We start from the raw sequence: 24500 nt of genomic DNA on the forward strand, positions 1-24500 counted from the left end.
CTACATGATTTTTCTATAAAATCAAGGTGTAACATAATTAACTAATTAAGTAGATTGTGATACACAAAGGTATAGATAGTAGTACGTGGTAAAAATATTTAGGATATTATTTTTTATGTTGGTGATAACATTATCCCTTTAAGTTCTTTCACTAGTGGCGAATGTTACAATTAGGAATAAGACTTGTATAGATTGGTCGAAGTATATGGAGTGAAGACATATTAAACTAGATTGCATACTTGTGAATCTATTATTGCTGAAAGCTAGCTTAGATAGTTTAGGGATATGAGCTATATAAAAGTTTGTGAGCTAGATATTGTTTGAATGCTTGAGTTCTTGTAAATTCTCATAACTCAGGCTAAAGACGCTTTTATTTATAACATGTAATTTTGAATTCTATTTTTTTTTTGAAATCAAATTTCTTTTTGAATTTGCCAATTAGTGAACATTCATAGATGTATATATGATAATAACTATATATATGTCATATTTTTTAAACTTTGAGTTGTTTTACTTGTAAAATACTTTATTTAAATAGGGCAAACGTTCATGTTGACTTTCTTCTCTGTTGTTAAGGTACACCATTGCTGTATGTATATATTGTCACTCTGATCTGCTTTTTTATGAAAGAAAATAATTATCAAAATCAAGATTTAATTTATTCTAATTGATGGTTGTGTGTGAGACTTAAAGTGGGCTAATAATTAGTCATTTGATCATTAATCTAAAAATTCATGAAGGCATTATATATGCCACATGTTAGCTATATATTATTCAAATATATATAATGTGATAGTTGTAGAATGATGGAACCACTCCCAAACCCAATTAAGTGGATTAGATTATTTGTTTAAAAGAGCACTAATTAATGAGCAAGTTAATCCCACTAATCATAATCATTTGGTGGACACATAACAGAGATTAATAATTGAGGAACATATCCTAGTACACAAGAGACATGCTCTCAGGTCACTAAAGGTTGGTGATGATACTCCAAAATCATTTAACCAAAAGCTAAAAGTGACAACTAATAATCAACTTATATATATACTATATATACTTCAATGCATGGAGCCTTTAAATAGCATGTATCCACATTATTTAATGATTAATCATTTATATTTTGACAAGACAAGATTAAGAAATGATGGACAATCTTTTTCCTTTTTTTTTTTTTTTTTTTTGAAATTAGAAATGATAGACAATCTATAAGTAACACTACTTGTTTTGTCTTCCCTTTATTCAGGTGTTCGGAATTTTCTTTTGGTCACGATAAGACTAGTGCAGAAGCTTGACCCAAAAATCTTTAACATGACATTTTCTTTATAAATGTCGACCACCAAACTGTTAGATTATTGAAAATGTATTTTACATACAATCAAATACTATGTAGTGCGATGACACCTCTATTACTATTTCAAATGAGTGGTCACAAGATCGAACTCCGATGATGGGGCATTGATTTTTCGAACTGAAATTTTCGCTTAAGAAAGTATAGAACATATATTACTTTGTAAAGAATCATAAGTGTTACTTAAAAAAAATTAACACATAGCATATTGATGGAGGAATTGGACATGACTCAAGGATTATTATGCTACTAGTTTTATACGCGCATTGCGCGAATGGGTTAATGCCCAATATTTATATTTAAATAAATATTTGAAAGTATATCAATACAAGATTATATATGAGAAGTTTATACATGGGTAATTGAATGTCGAATTTTTTATTTAAATATCTAACTCAAAGTATATGAATCCAAGATAATATAGAAAATTCATTATAATTATTACTAAAATAAATGTTTGCAACCTTGTAAAATCGATAGTCTAAATATTTGGTCTAAAAATGATAGTCTAAATTCTACTTTTAATTTGAATTTTTCTAAGTGTTCTTAATTCTTTTTTGGGTAACATTGTCATTGTCTTCATCTTTACTATTTGTTCTCTTCCTTTTTGTTGGTAGTGTGTTATTTGCAATTCGGATATTGTTGGTAGCATAGATGACAACGTCATGCAATGAGATTATGATATAGGAGCTATGGACTTTCCTTTAGGTGTTCTGCTTGGGGTTCATTTGGTTCAACCATTATTCTTGAATGAGTTATTGTGGATAAAAAAATCCCTAATTAAGAAAAAAGATTAAATTAATTAATAAAAATTTGAAAATTTAAAATATTATGTATTCCAAAGATATTAAAAGATAGTTTTTCGCTTCAATTTGCTGGATAATGGGTTATTTGAGTACTTTCATTGTCAACAAATCCCCCAAGTAGTTAATATGATTGGTTTCAAACTATTCTTTTTTATTTTTTTCATGGTATTAAAGAAATACATATGTATCATTTTTTGGTGTAACTACTAATTTATTTAATTCAATAAGAGTAAAATAGAGTGATTACGCTTCAATTTGTTGGGTTATTATTTGAGTACTCTCTTTGTCAACCAATCTCCAAGTTGTTAATATAATTAGCTTCAAATTATTTTAATTTTTTTTCATAGTATTAATAAAATACTTGGTAAATAAATATATAACATCATTTTTTACTATAACTTTGATATTTAATTACAAGATATTGTAAAAATAAGATAATGGACAATGTAATGAATATCAATTGATAAATTTGAATGTAAAGAATATTTGCATGAGAGAAAATAAAGATAATATAACTAATGAAATTATTTCTCTTATTTAATTTAATTCTTTGATAATGAATAATTTTTTCAAATAAAGGTATTATAGACACATAATTCTAAATTAAAGAAATACATATATATCATTTTTTGTTGTAGCTACTAATTTATTTAATTTAATAAGAGTAAAATAGAGAGAGAAACTTAATTATGTCAAATTTGATTGAGATGAGGTTCGAACCTAAGATTTTTCTCATAGAAATTAATGGGTAAGTTAAAAGTTAACGGAATATTAACGGATAAGAGAATATTTAACGGAAAACTTAACAGATAATCATAAAAGTAAGGTTAAATTAGGTAATCTCTATTAATAATATTAATCTGAATTATCTTAACCATATATTTGATTAAATAATTAATGTGAACCATACATTTGATTAAATAATTTGACCGCCATTTTTTCTACCCATTTTAGGCCTAACTCTCTTTGGCTCTTATTAGTACAGTAGACGTAGTCGATACAGAAAGTACGGAGTGCCTTAACATCCAGGGAAATTTGGTAGGCTCATCAATTGCTTCCCCCTTCTATAAATAGGTGGTTCCACAAAGCATTCATTTATTAACTTCTTCTCAGATAATTAAGAAGTATCCATCAAGCAACTGTCCTATCTCATTAGCAGACCTGCATACGTAGCGGGGGTCGCACACCCCCTAGAATTGCAAATTATTCTGTGGGTTCAGGTCCATCTTGCAAGGTGGATCCATACACAATTTACATATTAAATGTTCACAATTTATTTTTTAAAAATTTATAATTTGTATACTACGAACACACAAAATATTGATGTTCACAAAATAAGGTAATCAATTACATATATGTTAACATTATGTGAGATATAATACGATAAAACACAAGGTAAAGTATCGCTTCTTAATGTAATATTGACATGATAGATTGCGTGTTTTCTTTATGACATCCCTGATTTTGTAAGAAATACGATTTCACCAAGCACATTGATATTAATATGAATATGTGTGAAAGAGCATATTTAACTCATAATAGGTAAAAATTAATGGTTGGACATAAGATATTAGCTAGAAGTTAAAAGAAGGTTCTAGAATTTGAATATCAATCAGATATAGGTAAAACTCTTATTGCAAAATGATGCAAATAAAGATACCTAAAAGAGGGTGTTGGAGTATTTGCCATCCGGATTCATACTATTTGGCCAACCATACATATATGGTCCACATGCACTTAAAGGGGAAGATATTTGATAATGACATTTCATTCAAGATCAAACTTCATATATATATATTATTGCACAAACACAAAAAGAGACATTTCATAAATGTATTTATGAAGACTTTGATGCAAACCAAAACTTCCTGACCTAAGCTTCAGGTTGGCAGATTCAAATCCACCTGCCACAACATTTTTTTTATTAATAATTTTGGCTCAACTAAAAAAGTAAGAAGTGGATTAGTAAACAAAGAATTGGGTCATAAGTTTAGTGCTATAGTCTTCCCACCATTAAAGATTCTTTAAGATAACATCAAATTGTTTTCATTAATAATTAGTAAAGTAACAAATAATTTTGGCCAACCTTCAGACCATTCAATCATTATGGTTCACACACAGTTGTGTAGACTATACTATCAAATAATGTAACACAAGTCATTTACTTTAAGTATTAGAGGCAGGGTAATAGAGGTTTCAGCAAGATTGAGAGTTTAACCTTTAAAAAAAATTTTAAAATCTATGATTTTGAAGACTCTCGCAATAAGAAAAACTCTTACTCTGCAATGATGATGGAAATAAATCTACTTTTACATTAGCTAAAGAGTACATATAATATTGTCAAAACAGCTTTCACAGTATTATGAATCTAGAGTAAGAAGTACTATGCCACTCATCAGTAAATGAGTGCAACTTCTTCTATGGATGATGGGGGTACTGAAATGGTACATGTCCCCCTTAATCTAACTCCCAGATATCTGACTCCACAGCCCCTAAATCAATTGACATTTGTGAATGGAGTTCTGTTTGGTGAAGCACCCTTCAGATCCTGTTGAATCTTGCCATTAGCACCACTCTGTTTTGATCGGTTTTCTAAGTTGATCTCGGAGATTGGTGTTGCCATTTCCTCAATGGATGCAATGCTGGGAATTCGTATCTCGCGTTTCTTTGGAGTCCTATCAGCATTTTGATCAGCCTGTTTGACAAATTTTGAACAAATTAAACATGTGAAGAATGCAGTATAGGTAATTTCTGGAAAAATTCTATTTTGAAGAATGCAAGTGTAGGGAACTTAAGATTGTACCTTGCAGACATTTTGAAGGCACTGCTCTGTTCTATTCTGGATATTTGATAAGAATTCACCATGGGTTTGTTGCATTGAGTTAAGTTGAGTTGAGCATGTGGTAGACATTGAATTGATTTCCTTCTTACTTTCCCTGTCCTTCATCAGAGAATCTGGAAGTGCATACAGATGCAGGGATTCATGTTGATATGTATTAAAGAAAGAAAAGATGCTATGTATTTTAAAGGTAGAAATATTCAGATACCATTAACTGAAGTCAGCAAATCATGGCTACACTGGTTAAATGTTGCATGCATTGATGAGGATGCGGAGATGAATTCCTCGTGCGCACCATGTAATGCAGCAGTTTTTGTCCTGTCAAGGAATGCACTTATAAGCAAATGTTTGCCAGAACCAAATAACGGTAATAATGATAATAATAAACTACTTACTGCACAACAGATTCTGTCTCTGCGAGACTATCCTTGGTGAGCTTATTAACTCCAAGCGTGGTGTTCTCCCATTGTTGATTAAAGTGATCAACTTTGTTTGTGCTGCACATATAGAATAATGATGTTACTGAATACTGCTATAAGTAATTTGTGAAGGCTTTCTAAATCTCCACACTCCTCAGACTATTATAGAAAGCTTGATCTATAATCTCTCAGTAATGCCAATTCAAACTTTCAATGTGCATAAATAAATGTAAAAGCATCAGCTTAGTTTTAAAGCGCATATATTACTCTAAGTTGTTCTTTGGCATACTTGCTACCTTAAGCTACTACTTTTCTGCTCCCACAGAATGTCCTAATATACCCAATTCCCCAGAAGTGTTGCAAAGTAAGAGCTTACCACTCTTGCAGACAGTTGTCCAATGTCACTCTACTTTCTGCTGATGCAAATGTGTCTTCCACGAAATTGTTTTTCACCTTTTCTACGTATCCATTCAATTCTTTCTTTGCATTTACTGAGACTTGCTGGAAACCGGACAACTCTTGATGCAATCTCTTATTCTCTTCCACACTTGAGTTCTGAATGTTTCTTGACATTTCTGACACCTGAAAATAAGTTATGTTTGGCAAGATATTTAAGAATTCCATGCATAAAAGATGAAAAACATTAAAGAATTATCTGACTAACCATGACGGTTTTCTTTGCAGTTAGAGCTGCCAGTATTGCACCAATTTTTTCTGCAGCTGCCTTTTCTTCTTTAAGAGCCTCTTCCTGTTAATAGGCATTAAAAATAGGAGAGTTAGAATTTTGCATCCATTTGGTGCGCTCCAATATATAGTTGCATCTTTTATTTGCTTATTGACCTTGAATGACTTCTCAAATTTTTGTAACTGGTCAATCTTATCAATTTTGCTATCTTCAAGAAATGTCATGAGTTCCGAGGCACGTTGATGGAGGTCATCAAAGAAGTTGGCTGTTGCCTGTGAAATTGTCTGTGCTGAAAGCATACTTCGATGCAGTCCCTGTTTCCATCCACCACAGCAGTAACATGAGAAAACATAAAGGTAGAAGAGAACAGTAAAAATAAACAGAAGTGTTAGTAATGTTGCCAAAATATTGTAATGAACTACAGCAACAAGAATCTATTATAACCTCTCGCTGTTGTTGAGCAGAGAATGCAAGGATTTGTCTTTGATCATTGAGAAAGTTCTGCATATCGCTTATAACATCCTTTGCCTCCATGGAAGCAATTAGGATAAACTGCAATTACCAAAAAAAAAACACATATTTAAACACAGCTCACAATAAGACAATTTTTAGGCCAACATGAAATGTTTCATACATCTTCAAGTGTAGTAGCTTGAGATGATATATTTGATTTCATTTGTTCCAGGTCTGAAGAAGATCTCTGTTGTAGTGTGTCAACAATTACTTTCAGTTCTGCAATTCCCGAAGCATGCATCTCCATCATTTTTGCGATCTTTGATTCCATGACCTTAGTCACCTGGTGGGCAGTGATAAGGAGTTCAGTTGAGAAGGAAACATAAAATACAAGATCTCAGTTAAATCTCTGAATTTATTTTCTTACATTGCATTTACTAGCAAGAAATGAGCTGATGTACTCATCCATGAATATCATTTGCTGCTGCTGTTGGGAAACTGACCCCAGGATGATTTTTTGCAGGTCCTTTAAGCTTTCATCTAGTTGTGAACCAAATGCTCGGAGCAAACTTCGATTTTTTTCTTCCAAACTATCTTTCTCATCTGTAAAGTTTTACTATTAGTTGAATTGCAAAAAGTAACGGAAGCTTTTATTAAAAACTCATTCACTGGAGTCAGTATTGAGGGAAAAAACAACAGATTTCTATAAAGTAAAAACTACCAATTTGTGGTAAAACTGTAAAAGCACCTTTACATGGGCCAAAATCATGAGAGATAGAAGTGGAATGCATGTTCCAGATGACAATTAAGATACCAGAATGTTAAGGCACAAAAAATAAATGAATGAAGTAATAAAGAAGACTGAACTGTAGCTATACCTAATCTTGCAAAGAGGGAAGTTACATCATTTGATGCATTGTGCAAACTTTCCCTTAGCTCCTTTGCACATCCAATAAGACGATTTTCTATCCACAAAGCACAGAAATACAGAATAATTATATTTATTCATGTAATAACATGATGATAGGAAATTGCTATTGCCACAGTAAGAGATACCTGAATGTAACAGTTTGGTTATAGTAACATCCTTTTCCTTGAGTGTTGAAACAGCAATATAGTAATTCTCTTGAAGATCTTGCAAAGCACTGTTACTCTTTTCTAGATTTATCTGAAGAACATTTTTAACATAAGATAAATGAACAGAAACCGAAGAGCAGTGTACTTCATGCAAGATTTATAGAACCTTTATCTAACCTTGCAGTCCTTCAGTTCACTTTTGAAGCTCAACTTCTCTTCTTGTTCAGTATAATAAAGCTCACGGAATTTATCAACTTGCTGTAAGGTGAAGTTGATGTTAAATGCAGTGCACATATATGAAAGCTGTAACAGTGAAAATGGAAAACAATAACAATAACAATAAATAAAATATTAGATTCTACCTTCTCACTAACATCCAGATCATTCTCCAACTGCTCAATCTTCCCATTCTTTGCCTGCAAAGTATAATTGTTAATCTAAAGGCTCAATATAAATTGGGAAGCAGAGAAAGTCATTGCAGAAACATAGCTGCTGCTATGATGTGAAAGGCATTCTTCCATCCAAAACAATTAATTGATACAAGAATGAACCGTAGAAAGATCTATAAAGCAAGTTATCATATTTCTTACCCTCTTTACAGATAAGATTTCTTTCAGAAACGAACTTTCAGCAAAGCAAACTCATTTGCCATTTCTATAGATATTGACTCACTGTATTAAAGACAATTTGAGAACCAGGGTCATAAAACACATACCTTCTTTTCAGCTTCATCCTGCAAAAATCTTTCATGTGGAATATAAACCCCATTCTTCTCCCTTGCAGCTCGAACATCTAGTTGGTAAATCATGAAGAAAGTGATTACAGTATTCATCATTTCACAGAGAAATTTAAGTGCACTTTCATACCTTGTTTCATCCTTTCTATTTCCTGGTACAGATCTTTAAGCAGCATGGTTTTGGACATCTTTTGGTTTACCTGAGAAGAAAATCACTACTTAGTTCAAATTACAGAGATTAATTTAATTAGAAGTTAAGAAGTTGAAGAGATAGCAACATGAACCTCTGGCTTATTTTTAATGTTTTTAGCACGGTATGCATAGTCCAATGTGCTTAAGGTTTCTTCCAGACAATTAGCAGATGGTGAAATTGTCGCAATGATACAAGTTTTTGTTTTTCCTCCTAAAGAGTCCCGCAAAAGCCTTGTAAGCTTACTGTCCCTGTACGAGGCAAAAGAAGATGACCCAAATAAAAAACACAGAAGTTCATTTTATATGCTACAAAAGATGTACGGCACAGACCTGTAAGGAATGTGAGCTGAATGCTCAACCAATGCATATATGACACGGCCCAAGGTAAGTAAACTTTTGTTTATCTCTCCAGCTTCTCTTGCACGACCCTAGTTTCAACCCCAAACATTACTTTCATAAGTTAAGAATCCATAAAGATCTCAGCAGCAAGAGATTAACTAAAATTGAAGAATTGCTAATTCATAGGGAAATGCTAATTTACATTACATCTATGGTCTATCAAAGATTCACATTAGAAAGTTCCTGTGTTTATTTTTAATAAAATAATTAAAATACTAATAGCAATCTCCGTGAGCACAAATACAACATAACCAAATACTCCGTAATAAAACTCTTGGCAATCTCTAAGATTATTGAGAAGTGCATACCTCCCTGGCACCTGAACGAGATATATTTTCTGATCCTGCCAAATCAACAAGGTTTAACTTGCCACACTTTACAAGCTCCTCATCACCAATAGATGTTTCTTTTACATGAACAGTTATGCTAAATATAGAATGAGAACGGCTGCAAATAAAAGAGTATGTTTAACATCTGCTTCCATTTGCATCAGGTATCAAGGATAAAAATAAAACTAAAAAACAACCCATACCTGCTATGCTTGTTTAATAGGGTGTCTGCAGTGCGCCTTTTAGCAGCCCCTCGTTCCAAAAGATTGTAAATGTCATTAGCACTGTACACGACTTCTTCTTCAAGTCCTCTTACAATAACACAACCTTTTCCATCCTCCAACAAAGAGACAGATTTCTTTTGCTTATCTTCTAAATATTTTGATGGCTCTTCTGAAGCCAGCAGATCAGTTATTTCTTCATTATATAGTTCCAGAAATGTTACTTTCATGCTATAGTCAGCATTTTGTGCTTCAAGTGTATCAAAGATTTGGCGAACTGCTCTTGGAATAACACCTGCTTCAACAGGCAATTCTCCAACCTATAGAATAGTGATATTGCAACAAATTTTAACCAACAGTGGATATGCAATAAATGTGGTATTTGGTAAAGTTCATTTAATCAAATTATTGAAATTGCATATTAAGAATTTAAGATTGTAGATTTTCCAGCACTATGGACCTTATGTAAGCCAATAACCCATAAACAAGTTGAATTTATTACGAACATTCACCAATCACAATAAATAATCATAATTTTGTAGTGAAAATATATTACAATCTAGAGTACTAAGTAATTCAATACCTTATTCATCGTTCCTCCCTCCATCGTATATGTTTTGCCTGTACCTGTCTGTCCGTATGCAAACACGGTGCAATTATAGCCCTCAAGAACTTCATTAACAATGGGGGAAATAGCTTGATCATATATTGATCTCTGTTGAGCCTTGGGACCAAAGACCTTAAACACAAATTTATGGCAACATATTAAAAAAAAAAACATAAATGTATCATTCCGCTAAACAAAAATTGAAACTAATTTTTTAAGGGATAACAAAGTCATGCATACCTTGTCAAAGGTGAAAACCCGATCTAGTTGCTTGTTAGCTACATTTTGAGAGACAGTGACTTCCCTTCGATTCTCGTTACAAGTTATGACCCTCGGGACATTTAGCTTCAGCTCACTCTCATCTAATGGTCTAAAATCATTCACATACATCAGAAAACCCTAATTTCATCCGATAAAGCGCATTCAACTGGAGCAAATATATTTAATTTAAATACCTGCATCTGAGGATAACCTGGACGTTAACCTCTCTGTCTTTGTCAAACCGATTGTTCTCCGATCCTCTCGAGTCAGGTCGTCGCCTTTCTGGTCTGGGGGTGTAGAACGGCGCCGGAGACGGTGACATTCCGGCCCTCGATTTACGGGTAACGTCTGGAGTCAACGACGCCATTTCAACGATCGCTTAACAGAGAGAGAGAGAGAGAGTAAGCTGAGTGTTCTTGCTGAGATTCCGATCCGGAAAACTGAGAAAAATCTGTCGCTAAAGGCGATGAGATACGAGAGAATCCGAAATTCAAAGGTTGCCTTTGTGAGTTTCCTTTTCCGTTTTTCTGCTGAGTGCAAACTTAAGACTGAGATCCTAACGGCTACTTTTTTCAAGTAAGGAAAGAGCTGTCCTTTCTCCTTGGTGACTTTGAAAATGGTGGGCCCGCTCCCTTTTTTCATAAATTCAAATTCAGCCGCGTTGAGGTCCATTTTCTCTCCAAAGCTTTTTTGTTTTTTTAATATATAAATCCCACAATTATGACTATAGTGTAAATTTATTTTGGAGTATAAATTTACGCGTGAGTTTGTTTCAGTCTAGCTCCGAAAATCCAGCCCGTCAACAAATGTCTACCCATGCTTATTAATGACCATAATAACTATTTAGGACAGTATGGATAGTGACCAAAAAAAAAAAACAAAAAACTATTATGTATTATGTAATTCATATAAATACTAAATTAGTTATTAGTTTTCTCTTGAGAACAAGTTATTATTATATAATATAAATATAAAAGAGGGTTCAAATCAGAACAAACTCTCTGGTAAAGTGTTGATGTGATCGTCTATTTGGATATATCAAACGGTTGATGATTGGTGTCTGTTTTATAAATATTATAAACTTTCAAATTTTGCAATGAATATAATTATAAAATTAACTTCGTGTATTTTTTACAAAAATTATCAACTATTGATGAACATTAATTAGTTGTGATGTCGTATTTTTTTACCAGAAGATCATGTTTTAGGTATCTCCATTCAGTATGTCGATGCAAATTATGTTTAGTATGTTTCATTGGCCACAGCTTTTTTTAAAATGTTTGCCGATGCAAATTTTGAATTGCCCACATCGGTATGTTGAAAAATCTCAATTAATTAAATAAATAAATTTTAAGTTTTTTATGAACTAGTTCTTTGGAGAATATGTCGATTTTTTTTTTAATAATTTCAATGATAATATTACTCGTTTTTTCCAATTTACCAACATCATTACTGAGTTATTTCAAATATTGGAAATGTTTTCCAAAATTTATCAACATCGGTAATTACTAACAAATTTGGTACGCTAAAAAGGTATGCCATAAAATGCTTGCCTTTTATTAGTAGTGAAGTTAATGTTATTTTAATTTAGTTATAAATATTTTAAATTTTAATTGTTTAAATATGCTCTAGAATTGACATTGGTTTCAATTGGATCTCGAATAAATATAAATCTCATTTCCAACAAATTGATTCAAAAATTGAGAAGGACCTATGATTTTGGTATTTCATAAATATATTACTTTTATTTATATATGTTTTCGAATTCTTCTTTACTTTATATATATATATATATATATATATATATATATATATATATATATTCTATTTCTCTCTTCCCTCACCCATCTTCATACAAATTTAATAAACGTGATTTAATTGAGCCATTTGTATAGTAGAGTTTGTGTTAATTATGTATGTAATCACTTTTGTACGCAAATTATATCGTGGATTATGGATTATGTACCTACATAATAATAAATTAAACCATAAGTAATAAACTGAAAATACATAATTTGTTAATTGTAAATATATAATATATCACAATACATATAGTGGATCCTGATCTACAATACAACGATTGTCCACTGCATCATTGTACATGCTACACCACCAATTATAATTATGCATATAATAACATACAACACTACTACTCATAACAATAAGTTGTTCATTTAGCTCACACGGGCTTAATCCAATGATTTAGTAGACAGTATTTGGAAGAAGAGACAAATGTTCGAAACTACAGCGGTAAATGATTTACCTCATCCCACATGTTCTATTGGGCCGGGGCGTGAGAAGCTCTTAAGATTGGGGATTCAACTTTTTGAGAGAAGAGTTGATTTGATCAAATTCCTCTTTCCATGTTTTGTTTAATGTCTTGTCATTCTACATAAACTGTCAATTTTGATTCTCTAACTAGTAACTACTCTATTGCTTCTCTTGTACTTTGTATTTCTCAACCAATAAATAGGAAGAAATAAAGCAGTCTTAACATCAGATATAACATAGATCTCATAATCAATACCACCCGAAAACATAATCCATCAATGGCAGACTTGGATTTTGATATTAATAAATGAATTATTTCCATTTTTGTCCAACTATTACTCAAGTATGGACACACCAACACAAGCACTGGGAAGAAGAAAACATAATCAATGAATCAATCAATATTGAATGCATGTCCAGGGCACCCTTGGTGCTTAAACCATTCAAAAAGTTATTAAAGGGGGATTCAATCATATTCTCCACACACCATTTTGCCCTGGATATTGCTCATTCATTCATCACTTGAGAAAGCTAACATAAATCCAATAGGAGGGAGAGAATTAAGACGCAGGAACGCTACCTACAACTTTTTTTTGCAAACAATTTGGTTAGAGATTATGTTATACAAGCAAAAGAGAATGGCACACGGGTTGAACACAAAGACTAGGAATGGCGGAAAGGTCTGCACTATACAGGACCAGAATTATAAGCAGAATAGCTTGTTATCAAAGTCAAGGCTCACTTCCTCATTTTCCCCCGCTTTGTTGGCGGGAGAGGGAAGGGACAGACTCATTTACACACCAGGTACATTAAAGCATTAATATGAGAAAAAGAATATGTTATTTACAGACCACACCTTCTCAGGTCTCTGGTGAAGAAAGGGTGCCTCAGAGCTTCCCTTGCTTTGAGCCGCTCTGCTGGCTCATAGCGCATCAGCCCTTGCAAGAGATCAATAAGATCCCCCGCAGAATGGTCCACATGCTGCATGATGAGGTTCTGCAAAAAAAAAAACCAAGTGAACTGATAAAATGCTTGAATCACATAAAAAAGGACTATTTAATATCCGTACTCACTTTTGGACGGTCTTAAATATAGTAACATGTTTAAAGTTCTGAAACTTTCACTTGATATCCTATTTTGCACTTCAACATTTAAAACAATTCTAGGCGTCTCAGACTGGATTATTCTAATATGAATCTTCTCTCCCCACACTTTGTGGGGGCAAAGCTTAACATCCTCTGGAAAAGATTACTAAAAACTCTTTTATGATGTTTGACTCCAACAAATGGAACAAAAGAATGAAGAACATTAACTTGATAAGAATCATTTCAATTGACAAGTAACTAAATTTATACAACATAGCAGAGGCAGAGTCACTGACATGAAAACTTTTAATCTTAGAATTATGTATATATAGGAGTTTACAAGCCCATTAATGCTTCTAACTCCATTAGGAGCTTAACAACCCTAAACCCTACAGCCCACCAACCAAACTTATTCAATACTAGTTAAAAGATTCACTGAATACCTGAAGACGGGGCAATTTCCAAACTGCTCGCATACTGTCACCTGAAGCTGCACCCTCTGGCCAGTCCAGCCTTGCACCACCTCTTTTGAAATATTTCTCAGCACGACGGCTACATTAAATAGCGACACCACTATAACTACATGCATGCAAGGAAAAATAAAATCTTAAAAAGTTTAAGGGAAGGTATAACATTCTTACTCAGCTCTCATAATCATATGTTGAGGCAAAGGACCTAATACTCGCTCCATCATAGCAAGATGTTCCAAGTTCTCATGTGTCTGGAAAAGAGCCTCACCCTGTTTATGTACAGACAGAGCTGTTAGGAAAAATGAGCACCAACAACCCTACCACCCCCCACAGATTTAAAGTTGTGATGCTAATCTTCTTTAACAATTTGCATTCCTTCAACTAGTGGTTCTATAGTGTTATTCTGGTTATTGAACTATTATGATAGCCATAAGCTGGGTTGAAAAATATTATCAACTAATCCCATATAAACAATCCACTGGTACAAGCTAAGACAGTTGTCACCTAAAGTTAGTTGCACCATGATGACAGTAAGAATAAGAGTAGGACTATATTTTCAAGCATACCCCAGTAGTATCAAGTAAATTATAAAGAGACATTAAATGGCTCTCACTTACAGAACACAGTTCAACAAGAATGCAACCTACACTCCACATATCACAGGGATAGTTCCATCCAAGACCTGTAAAAACCGGATTAAAATCAATAAAAAGAAGAATGAATGAAAGGTAGAAATTACGAGAAAAAGGTCAAATATAACAGAGACTGATTACCCAAGATAACCTCAGGAGCACGGTAATGACGAGTTGAAACCACATAACTATGATCTTGATGTTCAAATGTAGTACTGCCAAAGTCAATAAGCTTAATAGCACTTGACTTGGGTAAGTTCTTGAAGTAGGAACCATCTTTTGCAGGTCGTGATAGGAACTTCACGGCAGACAAAAAGAGACATCAGCCAGTGGCATGACTAGAGGAGTGATGGGACAAAAACCATAAATTACAATCAGATTGTCTTTCAAGTACTGATGTTACACATTCTACGTATATTAAAAGCTGAAAACTTTTCCTCTTCCTGTTAAAAATGCAACCCACTTATACATTTAAATAGGCTTATTGGTGAAAAAAACATTCAAACCTTTATGCCCTTGTGACAATTATATTCAAACCTTTAAATTTTGACAATTTAATATCCAGTTAGTAAAGTTGGTATTAAATTGTGAAAATTTAAAGGTTTGGATATAATTGTTCTAAGGCATAAAGGTTGAGTTTTTTTTTTTACCAATAAGACAATTTAAATATATCCAATATAGTAATATTTTTACAACAGCACAGCAAACAATCATTGGACAAAATGGAAGTAAGAGTGTGTATTTTAGTGTTTCACTGAGCAAGTATCCTACTTTTAGTGTCATTGAAGTTGTTCCCACCCTCAACTGGCCCCAAAAAAGGAAACAAAATAATATGAAGTAATAATAATATAAAAGGAAAAATAAAAAATTAAAGTTGTTACTAAATTGACTTCTGCATGGTTTATTAAGCAATAGCTATGTGAAACTGATTTTACATTACCATCATTCATCCAATAGAAATCCTTGCACTATCCAAACTGTCTTCTTTATATTTTTGTTCAAGTATACACACAGGAACACGCATATTTATATACAGACAGAATACACACACATTCTGAAAAAGATGTGATATTAGGTTTCACCTTGTAATCTGGTACTTTAATATATTCTGACGATACAAGGAGAATATTTTCTGGCTTCAGATCAGTGTGGATCAACCGCAGATCATGCATAACTGCAAAGAGAAGTCACATACTAAGCAGGGATCACTGTATTGAGCACTATGGTTGCATCAAATATTTATTAAGACAAACATCACAGATGTGAAAAGGATTAAGAAAGAAAAAGGAAAAAGATCTCAAGCTCCAGTCCTTTAGTTAGTATATTGAATGAGGAACCAAACTAGCAGTTGGTGCTAACATCTAAGCATCACCTACAATACTTTTAGAAACAAAATCTAAGTGAAATAAGAGTGTTGTAAAGATTCTTCACACACATGCTACAGACTCCAAAAGTTGTCTTCCAAACTCCCGCACAAGATCAATTGGAAATGAACGATAGCTGTTTTTGCGTAGATAATCATATAAGCTTGGACCAAGCTTCTCAAAAACCTGTTAAGATCATTTAAATCCATCCGCAAGTTTTTAACTCACAGAATATTCAGGTTTGAAGGAACAGTAATGCCGCTCCATATTCAAGTAATCAATAAGCACCAATAGATACTTACAATACATATATGATTACGATAGTCAAACCAATTCCGAATTTGCACACAACTGCAAAGAATAAAACCACTTGTACCAAAACGATTTCAAATTTTTAACAGTAAAATCAAGCCAAAGGGAAAGAAGATGCTCACCGTTTGCCACCAATATCATGCCTGGCAAGTTTCTGTAGAACATCAATCTCAATCATAGCAGCATCCCTATACTTGTGTATTGAACGAACCACTTTGATTGCCACAAGCTCCTTCCTTTCATTGTCCAGACATTCCAGGACTTGTCCAAAGGTCCCTGCAAATCAGATTGAAAAGAAAGAATCACAAATGTAAGAACATCAGATCGATGTGAATATATCCTAACACCAAAAGAAGAAGCAAACTAGAAACACCACATGAAGAAGCCTTTGTAAGAAAAGAGCGGGCAATTTTAATCTCTAGTGAACTTATGTAAAAGGCACATTTTTTGCTACTGTTCAGGCCACATGTTCAGACTATGAAGGGAATTTTCAAACATTTTCTGCTTTCTCCTTGATTTCTTATTGTTAAGTGCACGGAGGAAATAAGTGAAGAAGAAGAAGAAGAGAAGGAACTTACCTTCACCCATCTTGCTCAGTATCCTATCTGCAGGAAAGGCGGAAGAAGATTATTGTAAGAATAAGAGACAGAATAAAAATATGAAAAATTATCAGAGAGAAAACAAGAAGTTTTAGGAATCCTTTATAACCACAGTGCAACTGTAGATCTCTATAACCATTCAAAACACTACAAATGAAAGCATATGAAATGAATCATTAAAACAAAAGTGAATAAAAATTATAAATTCTAAAAGTATGATATAAAAAGGTTACGTAAGAGTTAGAACATAGAAATTATGATCCTATCAATCCTGAAATAGGGAATACTCTTAGCAAAGACCCTTGCATAGTGTTATTCAGTGGTATGCTATGCACATAACTCCTTAGGCAATTTAATAATACAAAATATTTCTGTGGACTTACAACGAGGAGTAAGGTTCTCTCCAATGGCAAACACATAATGTCCATCTTTATCATCTGCCCTCCAAGGTGGGGATCCAGTGTTAGGGATCCCTTTGTAATATATAGAAGAATAAGCATAATTAAAAACTGCTCCATTTGCAAAATCTTGCCTACAGTATATTGGTGGAAGGACCTGAAAGCAAAAGGCAACAAAAATGAATGGAAGTCAGTTAAATGATGAAATTATGCAGTATAACCATAACCATTTCAAAATATTTAAGCTGAGAACCCACAGAAGTCACACACTATGCCTACAACCAGTAGGCGGCACTGATCAGAATTGATTTACATCCTCAATTATTCAACAAATCTTCCTCCATGTAAGATATCAAGAATATGCCAGATGGTACCAGTGTACCACTCAACAAACTACAGTCATGAATTGTCGAAACACCACACCGATTGTCGAATGCCACACCAGCAGTAAAACTAGTATGCATAACACCGCTGAGCGTAGATTAAGCCAAACAACCAACAAAGCTAAACTGCTAATTTAGGTTTTTTTAGGAAAAAAAATAATAATAACCAGAAATCAAAGTCGATCACTTAAATGCCATAACTTTACACGTATGGCAACAAGATAAACACCAAAAGTTTGCATTTTTATATAATTCTACAAACAAGGAAAATTCAAACATCGTAAAAGCAGTAAATTCTTAGAAATAGATAGAATATACACACAGTTAATCACACATGAGCATAAAGACACAAACGGAATCGGACCTTTGCAGGAAGAGGAATGGCAGGAGGTACGTCCCACGTTAAACGAGGTCGTTTTCGAGATCGCTTGTCCATATTCCGACGAGGAAATTCCATAATTCTCTGCGTCTCCATTAATTAAACCAAAACATATATAATAATTCTGAAAAATGTAAAAATTCAGAGGAAAAAATCATAGATTGAATGAGGAAATTGAAGAAAAAACATTCCTTCGAATTTTTGTTTTCGCTACAGTGGGTTTGAGCAGATCTGGAGAGACGAGGGAGAAAAGAGGTATGGTGAGGAGAAGTAACCCTGGTTAGTTTATACAACGAAACCTTTGGTTAAGCCTCTGATCATGATTAAGGAGTTGGGATATTTGGCAGTAGGGCCTACTGAATTAGGCACGCGTAAATCAAGTTCCAGTGGTTATGTGTAGGTAAGACCAACGGCTAGTTAGCAGGAAAATAATATGCCATAGGAGCATATAAACAAGGTTATTTGTTGTTTTCTTATCAATTACGGAGTAATTTTTTTTAAAAAATAACATAGTATTTTTACACGTGCGTTGCACGAAATAAATTTGTTATAATATTTTAAAAATATTTAGAGTGCAATTAATGAAATAGGTTTGATTGAAGCGTACTTGTCCAATTGTCCGGCCTCTAGTCAGTGGCCAAGCACACTAGAACTCCGAGAGGTTTTGCTTGAAAACTCTTTTCGGGCTAAAATCTCTCTTTCACATTTATGCTTTGAGAAAAGGGTAAAGCTTATATATATAATCTAGTTTGAACCCAAATATGCTAGCCTTTAAAAAACCCAAAACTAACCAATATTGAATAATTTACTAAACAGTTACTTTATTTATTCAATTTAAAGTTCTCAGCATCACCACCGACCATTAATGTGTGAACTTTCTAGATTCATAATCAAACTTGCAACAAATAATATTTAATAACACATTATTAAATAACTCATAAGTCATGAGTGATACCTAACAGTATGTCATGACTACCTAGTTGACAATGGAATATATTTATATATTTATATATATTATAATGAATCTTTCCGTTATAAATATCATGCAGCATTCATTTTACACAACACTTGTTCTTAATCAGATAAATGTCATGGTCAAACTTGGTCAAAACCATAAACCTTGTCAATATGTCTATTTAATAATCTTAACATGAAGTTCAACTTCATTATACTTTGGCCAGAGATTCTGTTTGTATGATTATCGAATAGATTATAAACACCATTGTTACCTTAAGACGATAGATCATCTATTGAATGCACACATGTCTTCGTACAAAGGTCACCAAATACACTTATAGTCCAGTACACTTATAGTCCCATAACGAACAAAAGACGTATACTGACAAAAATTAGTTCACCATATGTACGCGACATCCATGTCGTCTCAAGTAAGGATTATTGCATACTTGTAACATACAACATACTGATGACACGTAGGTAAATGTGGTACGTTGTAGTCGATCATTGTTCAATGACTTGTTTTCCAACAATCGTCCACATGTCCACTCTCTGTAACTCATATAGAATGGCATGAGACTCACCATAAGAAATAAAATGTGCTAGTCTTATCATAATTTTAATTCTCAATTAGAATTTCTATGACTAAGAACAATTTTACAATATTTTATTTATTAATTATTTGTACTCATATTCATAATTCTTAAGAATAAAGAATTAAGAAGATTGTATGGAATGCTATCAAATATTTTTTTTTGAAAACCGCTATCAAATATTAATTAAGCCAAAATAAAATAAATAACATATTTATTTATTATATTTATTTAATAAGAAATCAATGCTCAAAATAATAAATGTTGACTCATAATTCATGCATGTCCAACAAGGCGAATTATGCTATGGATCCGAGTCTACTTTGTAAGGTGGACCCGAGTCTATGTTTATAAATTTAGAACTCTATGTTCATAAATTTAGAACTCTATATTCACAACTTTAAATCTCAATATACAAAATTACATTACTCAATATTCACGATTTTAAACTCTATATTCACAATTTTGTTGAACATAGATTTTTGATACTGTTGAACATAAAGTTATAAAATTATGAACATGGAGTTATAAAATCATAAGCATAATGTTATAAAATCGTAAACGTAGAGCTATGAAATTGTAAACATGAAGTTATGAAATTGTAAACATGAAATTATAAAATTGTGAGCATAAAGTTATGAAATATGGAGTTATGAAATTATGAACATAAAGTTATGAAATTGTGAACATGGACCTGGGTCCATGGCATAACAACTGGTCTAACAATTACCAATTCGCGAAATATCTGCAACACCCATGACTCCAACTAAAGGCCCATTTAGTATAACCAACGGAATGTACTTGGCCCAATATAGATAGGCCCAAAAATCAATTTTATCTCATCTAGGCCCCTCACCGTGACGGACCGTAGCCGGCATCGCCACCGTCTCCGAGTCTGCAAGTTTACCTCCATTTTCACAAGGGTTTTAGACCTAAGCTTTTTCTTATTATTCTTCTTCTTCGCTCTAAACCCTAGCAACCATGAACACCATCAACAATGTCTCTGCAAAACCAAACCTTAAACTATTCCCCTCTCTCAGTCACCATCATCCAATTTTATCCCGACCCGTTTCTTCCCTCTCCTTCAGGACCCCACCATCATCACAGCCGTCCATCACAATCAGAGCCTCGTCCTCGTCGTCCCCTGAAGCCCCGAAACCCAATCTCTTCAATTCGCTAAACCCTAGCCCCGCGTTCCCTCAATCCCTAACCCTGCCCTCGTTTCAGCTCCCCTTGTCTCTCCTCAAATGCACCGTCGTCACCACCGTGACCGCGGCCGCGATTTTCTTCGGCAGGTTTTGCGTTACGCTAAAACCGGCCATCGCATCCCCCGTTTCAGCCCCGGCCGCCGTGGAGACCGCGTTTTCCGACGAGGATAAAGAGAGAGTTCTGGAAGAGAGCTTGCTATCGAATCCGAATGATGTTGGAGCATTACGGAGTTTGATGGAGATGAAGATCCAGAGCCGGAAAATTGCGGAAGCTATTGGCATTATCGACAGATTGATGGAGCTTGACCCGAGCGATACGGAGTGGCCGTTACTGAAATCTCATTTGTATATTTACAGTGGAGAGGTGGAAACGGCGAAAAATGGATTCAATGAGATTGTGGCAAAGGATCCTCTTAGGGTTGAGGCTTATCACGGACTGGTAATGGCTGCATCAGAGTCCAAATCGACTGAGGATTTGAAGGAAATTGCGAAAAGAATCGAGGAGGGGATGAAGTTGTGTAAGAAGCAAGGCAAGAAGGCAGACTTTAGGGATTTCAAGCTTTTGCTGGCGCAAATTCGGGTGATTGAAGGAAAGCATGATGAGGCTTTGAAGGTTTATCAGGAATTGGTGAAGGAGGAGCCGAGGGACTTTAGACCATACCTATGCCAAGGGATCATATACACATTATTGAGGAAAAACAATGAAGCTGAGAAGAACTTTGACAAGTACAGGAGGTTGGTGCCCAAGGGCCATCCTTATGCAACATACTTTGATGAAAATATGATTGCAACAAAGGTTTTTGCACAGAAAATGGAGAATGAAATAGCAATGTCCAAGAAATGAAAAGCTTCGGTTTAATTCAGAGCCTGCTGAGCTGTTCCCTATTGTGGGAAGCGGTATGCTGCAGTTTCTCTGTTGTTGAGTTGTTGACAAGCATATACTTTACATATATTGTTTTGCATATGTGATAGTGCACTACTCTCTATGGTTTCATAATGTAGGTTTAATATCGAATGTTACTAATTAGGTTCGTATTTGGAAAGCTGTCAGAAAATTTTGTGGCCAAGAGTATCGCTTTAATCAAACGGTGCAATACAGTATTTACCCAACAATTTTGTTTTGTTGTCTTCTTTCCTTTCTGAATTAAGTTCCAATTTGTAATTTTGAATGGTATCGGTGGGTGCTTTGAAGTTAGCTAGCAAGTAGCAACTTTCCTCGCCCTCAGCATGCAAAGGTCCTTCGAGATGTACGGGGAAGGGATGAATGGGGTGACAAACTTCATTAGAATCCTCAGGTGTGTTAACTTAACAACGATGCATTAACAACTTGTGTGATGCTCATGAATTTTCGTTTTTGGATCTCACAACGCTGTAGTGAATTTGTTGTTCAAGACTTAAGTAACGGAAGTAGGATTATGTCGTGTTGGAGATGTGGTCATGAATGCAGGGACACTCCCAGAGAAGCTTACTTCTTACATGTTTCCAGAATATCGTCATTTGGCAGTTGCTATGTTTCTTGTGGCATTTCAGTGGAAATTGTTGTTTGAAATCGACCTAGTCTTCCTCCCTTGCTTGTGGCTGAGACTTTAATTTTCATAATTTTCTTTTTAATGATCTACCTCTAAGCAATATGACCATTCTTCCTTACATGTTTAGTTCTGGGAGGTGAATGACGGTATTGGTGATCACCATCCATCTTGTTCTACATTTCCTGTGTTGTAATAGTTTATAGTAGTACAGGGCTCTTGTGATTTTGTGAATTTATCTAATTTTCTAGTCAGAAGAAGAAGACTCAGAAGAAGAACTTTGATCCCTCAATTATAAAGTAGTATTATTCTCAATATATAGCCCTTCATAATGATATTTTTCTCCTTTTTTTTCTTGTAAATATAAAATAGCAAAATTTTTGTCACTACAAGTTAAACATATTTTTATAACTTAATTGACAAATTTTATTAAACATTTACATCTTAATATCTTATCACTATTACACAAATAATTTAGCAAAAATTTAAATGCTTGTACTATTTTAAACCAATTTTTAATGTAACTCAAAAAAAGGTATGACAATTGATATTGTGTATAACTAGTGCAGTGACAAAGTGGTAGTCTGGTAATTTTGTGTATTAAGTTCTGGTGCTTGGGCATTTTTCTGAACAATTCTCAGTATTTTAAAAATGTCGACCACAGTGGGAGTCGAACCCACGACCTTCTGATCCGAAGTCAGACGCGCTAATCCACTGCGCTATGCGGTCTGTTACGTTCATTCAATACAAATAACTCTAATTATACTAATATATACTAATGCGCGGTATTTGCTCTTTTTCTTGAGAAGTAGCAAAAATATTCTTTATTCCTTAATGATTGAGTTTTTTTCTTTTTAGAAAAATCTTTAGGGAAGTAGCTTATAATTCAATGGTATTTCTTTGATTCTTTCACATAAGAAGTCATAGGTTTGAACCTTTAGTATTTTCTTAAAAGAAAAAACTTCATGAATTTTGCCACTTTTTATTTTATTTGTAGTTTTTGTTTTTTTTTTCAAATTTTAACTAATTATAAATTGTCACATTATAGAGTGAGTCTGAGTGATTGGTAAATGTAGGAGGTATAACAATGTGTTTCTGCTATAGGTCTCTTCTTCTTCTACCAAAATCCTTCTCTCTTTGCAATTAGCTAATTGAGTTTCATGTCATTTGCAAATAACATTTTTTATTTCTAATTTGTGCTAAATTACACATTCTAGTTTCTAGTGTCTACTACTCTACATTTATAGGAATAAGTGATCAATAGACCATTGAACTTATCATTTATGTGAAATTGAGTCACCAAACTTTTTTAAAAAATGTACAATCGAACTATCAAACAACAATATATATATAATTGTGACATTTTTTTTTTCAATTTCTCAATAGAATCATATCATATTACTTACACAGTATGTATTAGGAGTTGTCTTCTTATTTTTACTTCTTTTTTTTTTGTTTTTATGTCATACTAGTTGAGAGTAAATGAAATGTTTTCAACTCAAATTATATTAAAAGAAATTTAAAAAATATCTCAATTGCACATGGTTCGATTGCACACTTTTTAAATTTAGTGATCCAATTACAAGACATGAATAAGTTTAGCAACTTACACTTTTTTTCTTATAAATATAGTATTTAATTGTGTCACAATGTTATGATTTCAATATTCAATGTAGCATTTTCATTCCGTTGTCTAAATATCTCTGGTATAACTTCGTCAATTATTCTTACATCTTCGACACAACTATGAAATTAATATTTACATAAATATACTTAATATATATCAATTTTAAGAAATACACCATCAAACTTTGTCTAATGAGCACACAAAGGTTGTAATATTTACAAAATTATCACCAAATCTTTTCTCTTATTTTCAAACCATTAATCATCATCATCATAGGTGAACACATTTATTTTACATTATATTTTTAAATAGAAATGATTT

General features: G+C 33.4%; 3 protein-coding genes and 1 non-coding gene across 5 annotated transcripts; 1 reads left to right on the plus strand and 3 right to left on the minus strand.

Moving 5' to 3' along the window:
- Positions 1–4446: 4446 nt before the first annotated feature.
- On the minus strand, positions 4447–10902 carry LOC116006200 (kinesin-like protein KIN-5B). The gene is made up of 23 exons (XM_031246498.1): positions 10570–10902; positions 10355–10484; positions 10091–10246; positions 9490–9827; positions 9266–9404; positions 8889–8986; positions 8651–8807; positions 8497–8566; positions 8346–8422; positions 7993–8046; positions 7808–7888; positions 7610–7721; positions 7432–7518; positions 6981–7156; positions 6735–6896; positions 6545–6652; positions 6256–6414; positions 6080–6163; positions 5792–5997; positions 5392–5493; positions 5205–5314; positions 4961–5112; positions 4447–4852 (listed from the first exon to the last, which is right to left on the minus strand). The coding sequence occupies exons 1-23, from the start codon at positions 10740–10742 to the stop codon at positions 4655–4657; spliced, it is 3129 nt and encodes a 1042-aa protein (XP_031102358.1). The 5' UTR covers positions 10743–10902; the 3' UTR covers positions 4447–4654.
- A 2295-nt stretch (positions 10903–13197) lies between these two features.
- On the minus strand, positions 13198–18513 carry LOC116007067 (serine/threonine-protein kinase AFC1-like). 2 transcript variants are annotated; one of them, XM_031247651.1, is made up of 12 exons: positions 18254–18513; positions 17492–17663; positions 17088–17114; positions 16632–16785; positions 16500–16548; positions 16269–16383; positions 15916–16007; positions 14975–15131; positions 14819–14883; positions 14373–14470; positions 14175–14283; positions 13198–13642 (listed from the first exon to the last, which is right to left on the minus strand). In XM_031247651.1, exons 1-12 carry the CDS (start codon positions 18362–18364, stop codon positions 13490–13492), a joined length of 1302 nt encoding a protein of 433 aa, XP_031103511.1. In that variant the 5' UTR covers positions 18365–18513; the 3' UTR covers positions 13198–13489. The 2 variants fall into 2 exon arrangements, with proteins under 2 accessions (XP_031103511.1, XP_031103510.1); XM_031247650.1 differs by having other exon boundaries at positions 16500–16566.
- A 2186-nt stretch (positions 18514–20699) lies between these two features.
- On the plus strand, positions 20700–22154 carry LOC116005530 (protein SLOW GREEN 1, chloroplastic). Its single transcript, XM_031245740.1, has one exon. The coding sequence runs from the start codon at positions 20800–20802 to the stop codon at positions 21868–21870; it is 1071 nt and encodes a 356-aa protein (XP_031101600.1). The 5' UTR covers positions 20700–20799; the 3' UTR covers positions 21871–22154.
- A 1053-nt stretch (positions 22155–23207) lies between these two features.
- TRNAR-UCG lies at positions 23208–23281 on the minus strand. The gene has a single exon. It is a non-coding gene; the product is annotated as a tRNA-Arg (tRNA).
- Between the last annotated feature and the right edge of the window lie 1219 nt (positions 23282–24500).

Source organism: Ipomoea triloba, chromosome 15 (genome assembly GCF_003576645.1).
Source record: "Ipomoea triloba cultivar NCNSP0323 chromosome 15, ASM357664v1".
NCBI lineage: Eukaryota > Viridiplantae > Streptophyta > Magnoliopsida > Solanales > Convolvulaceae > Ipomoea > Ipomoea triloba.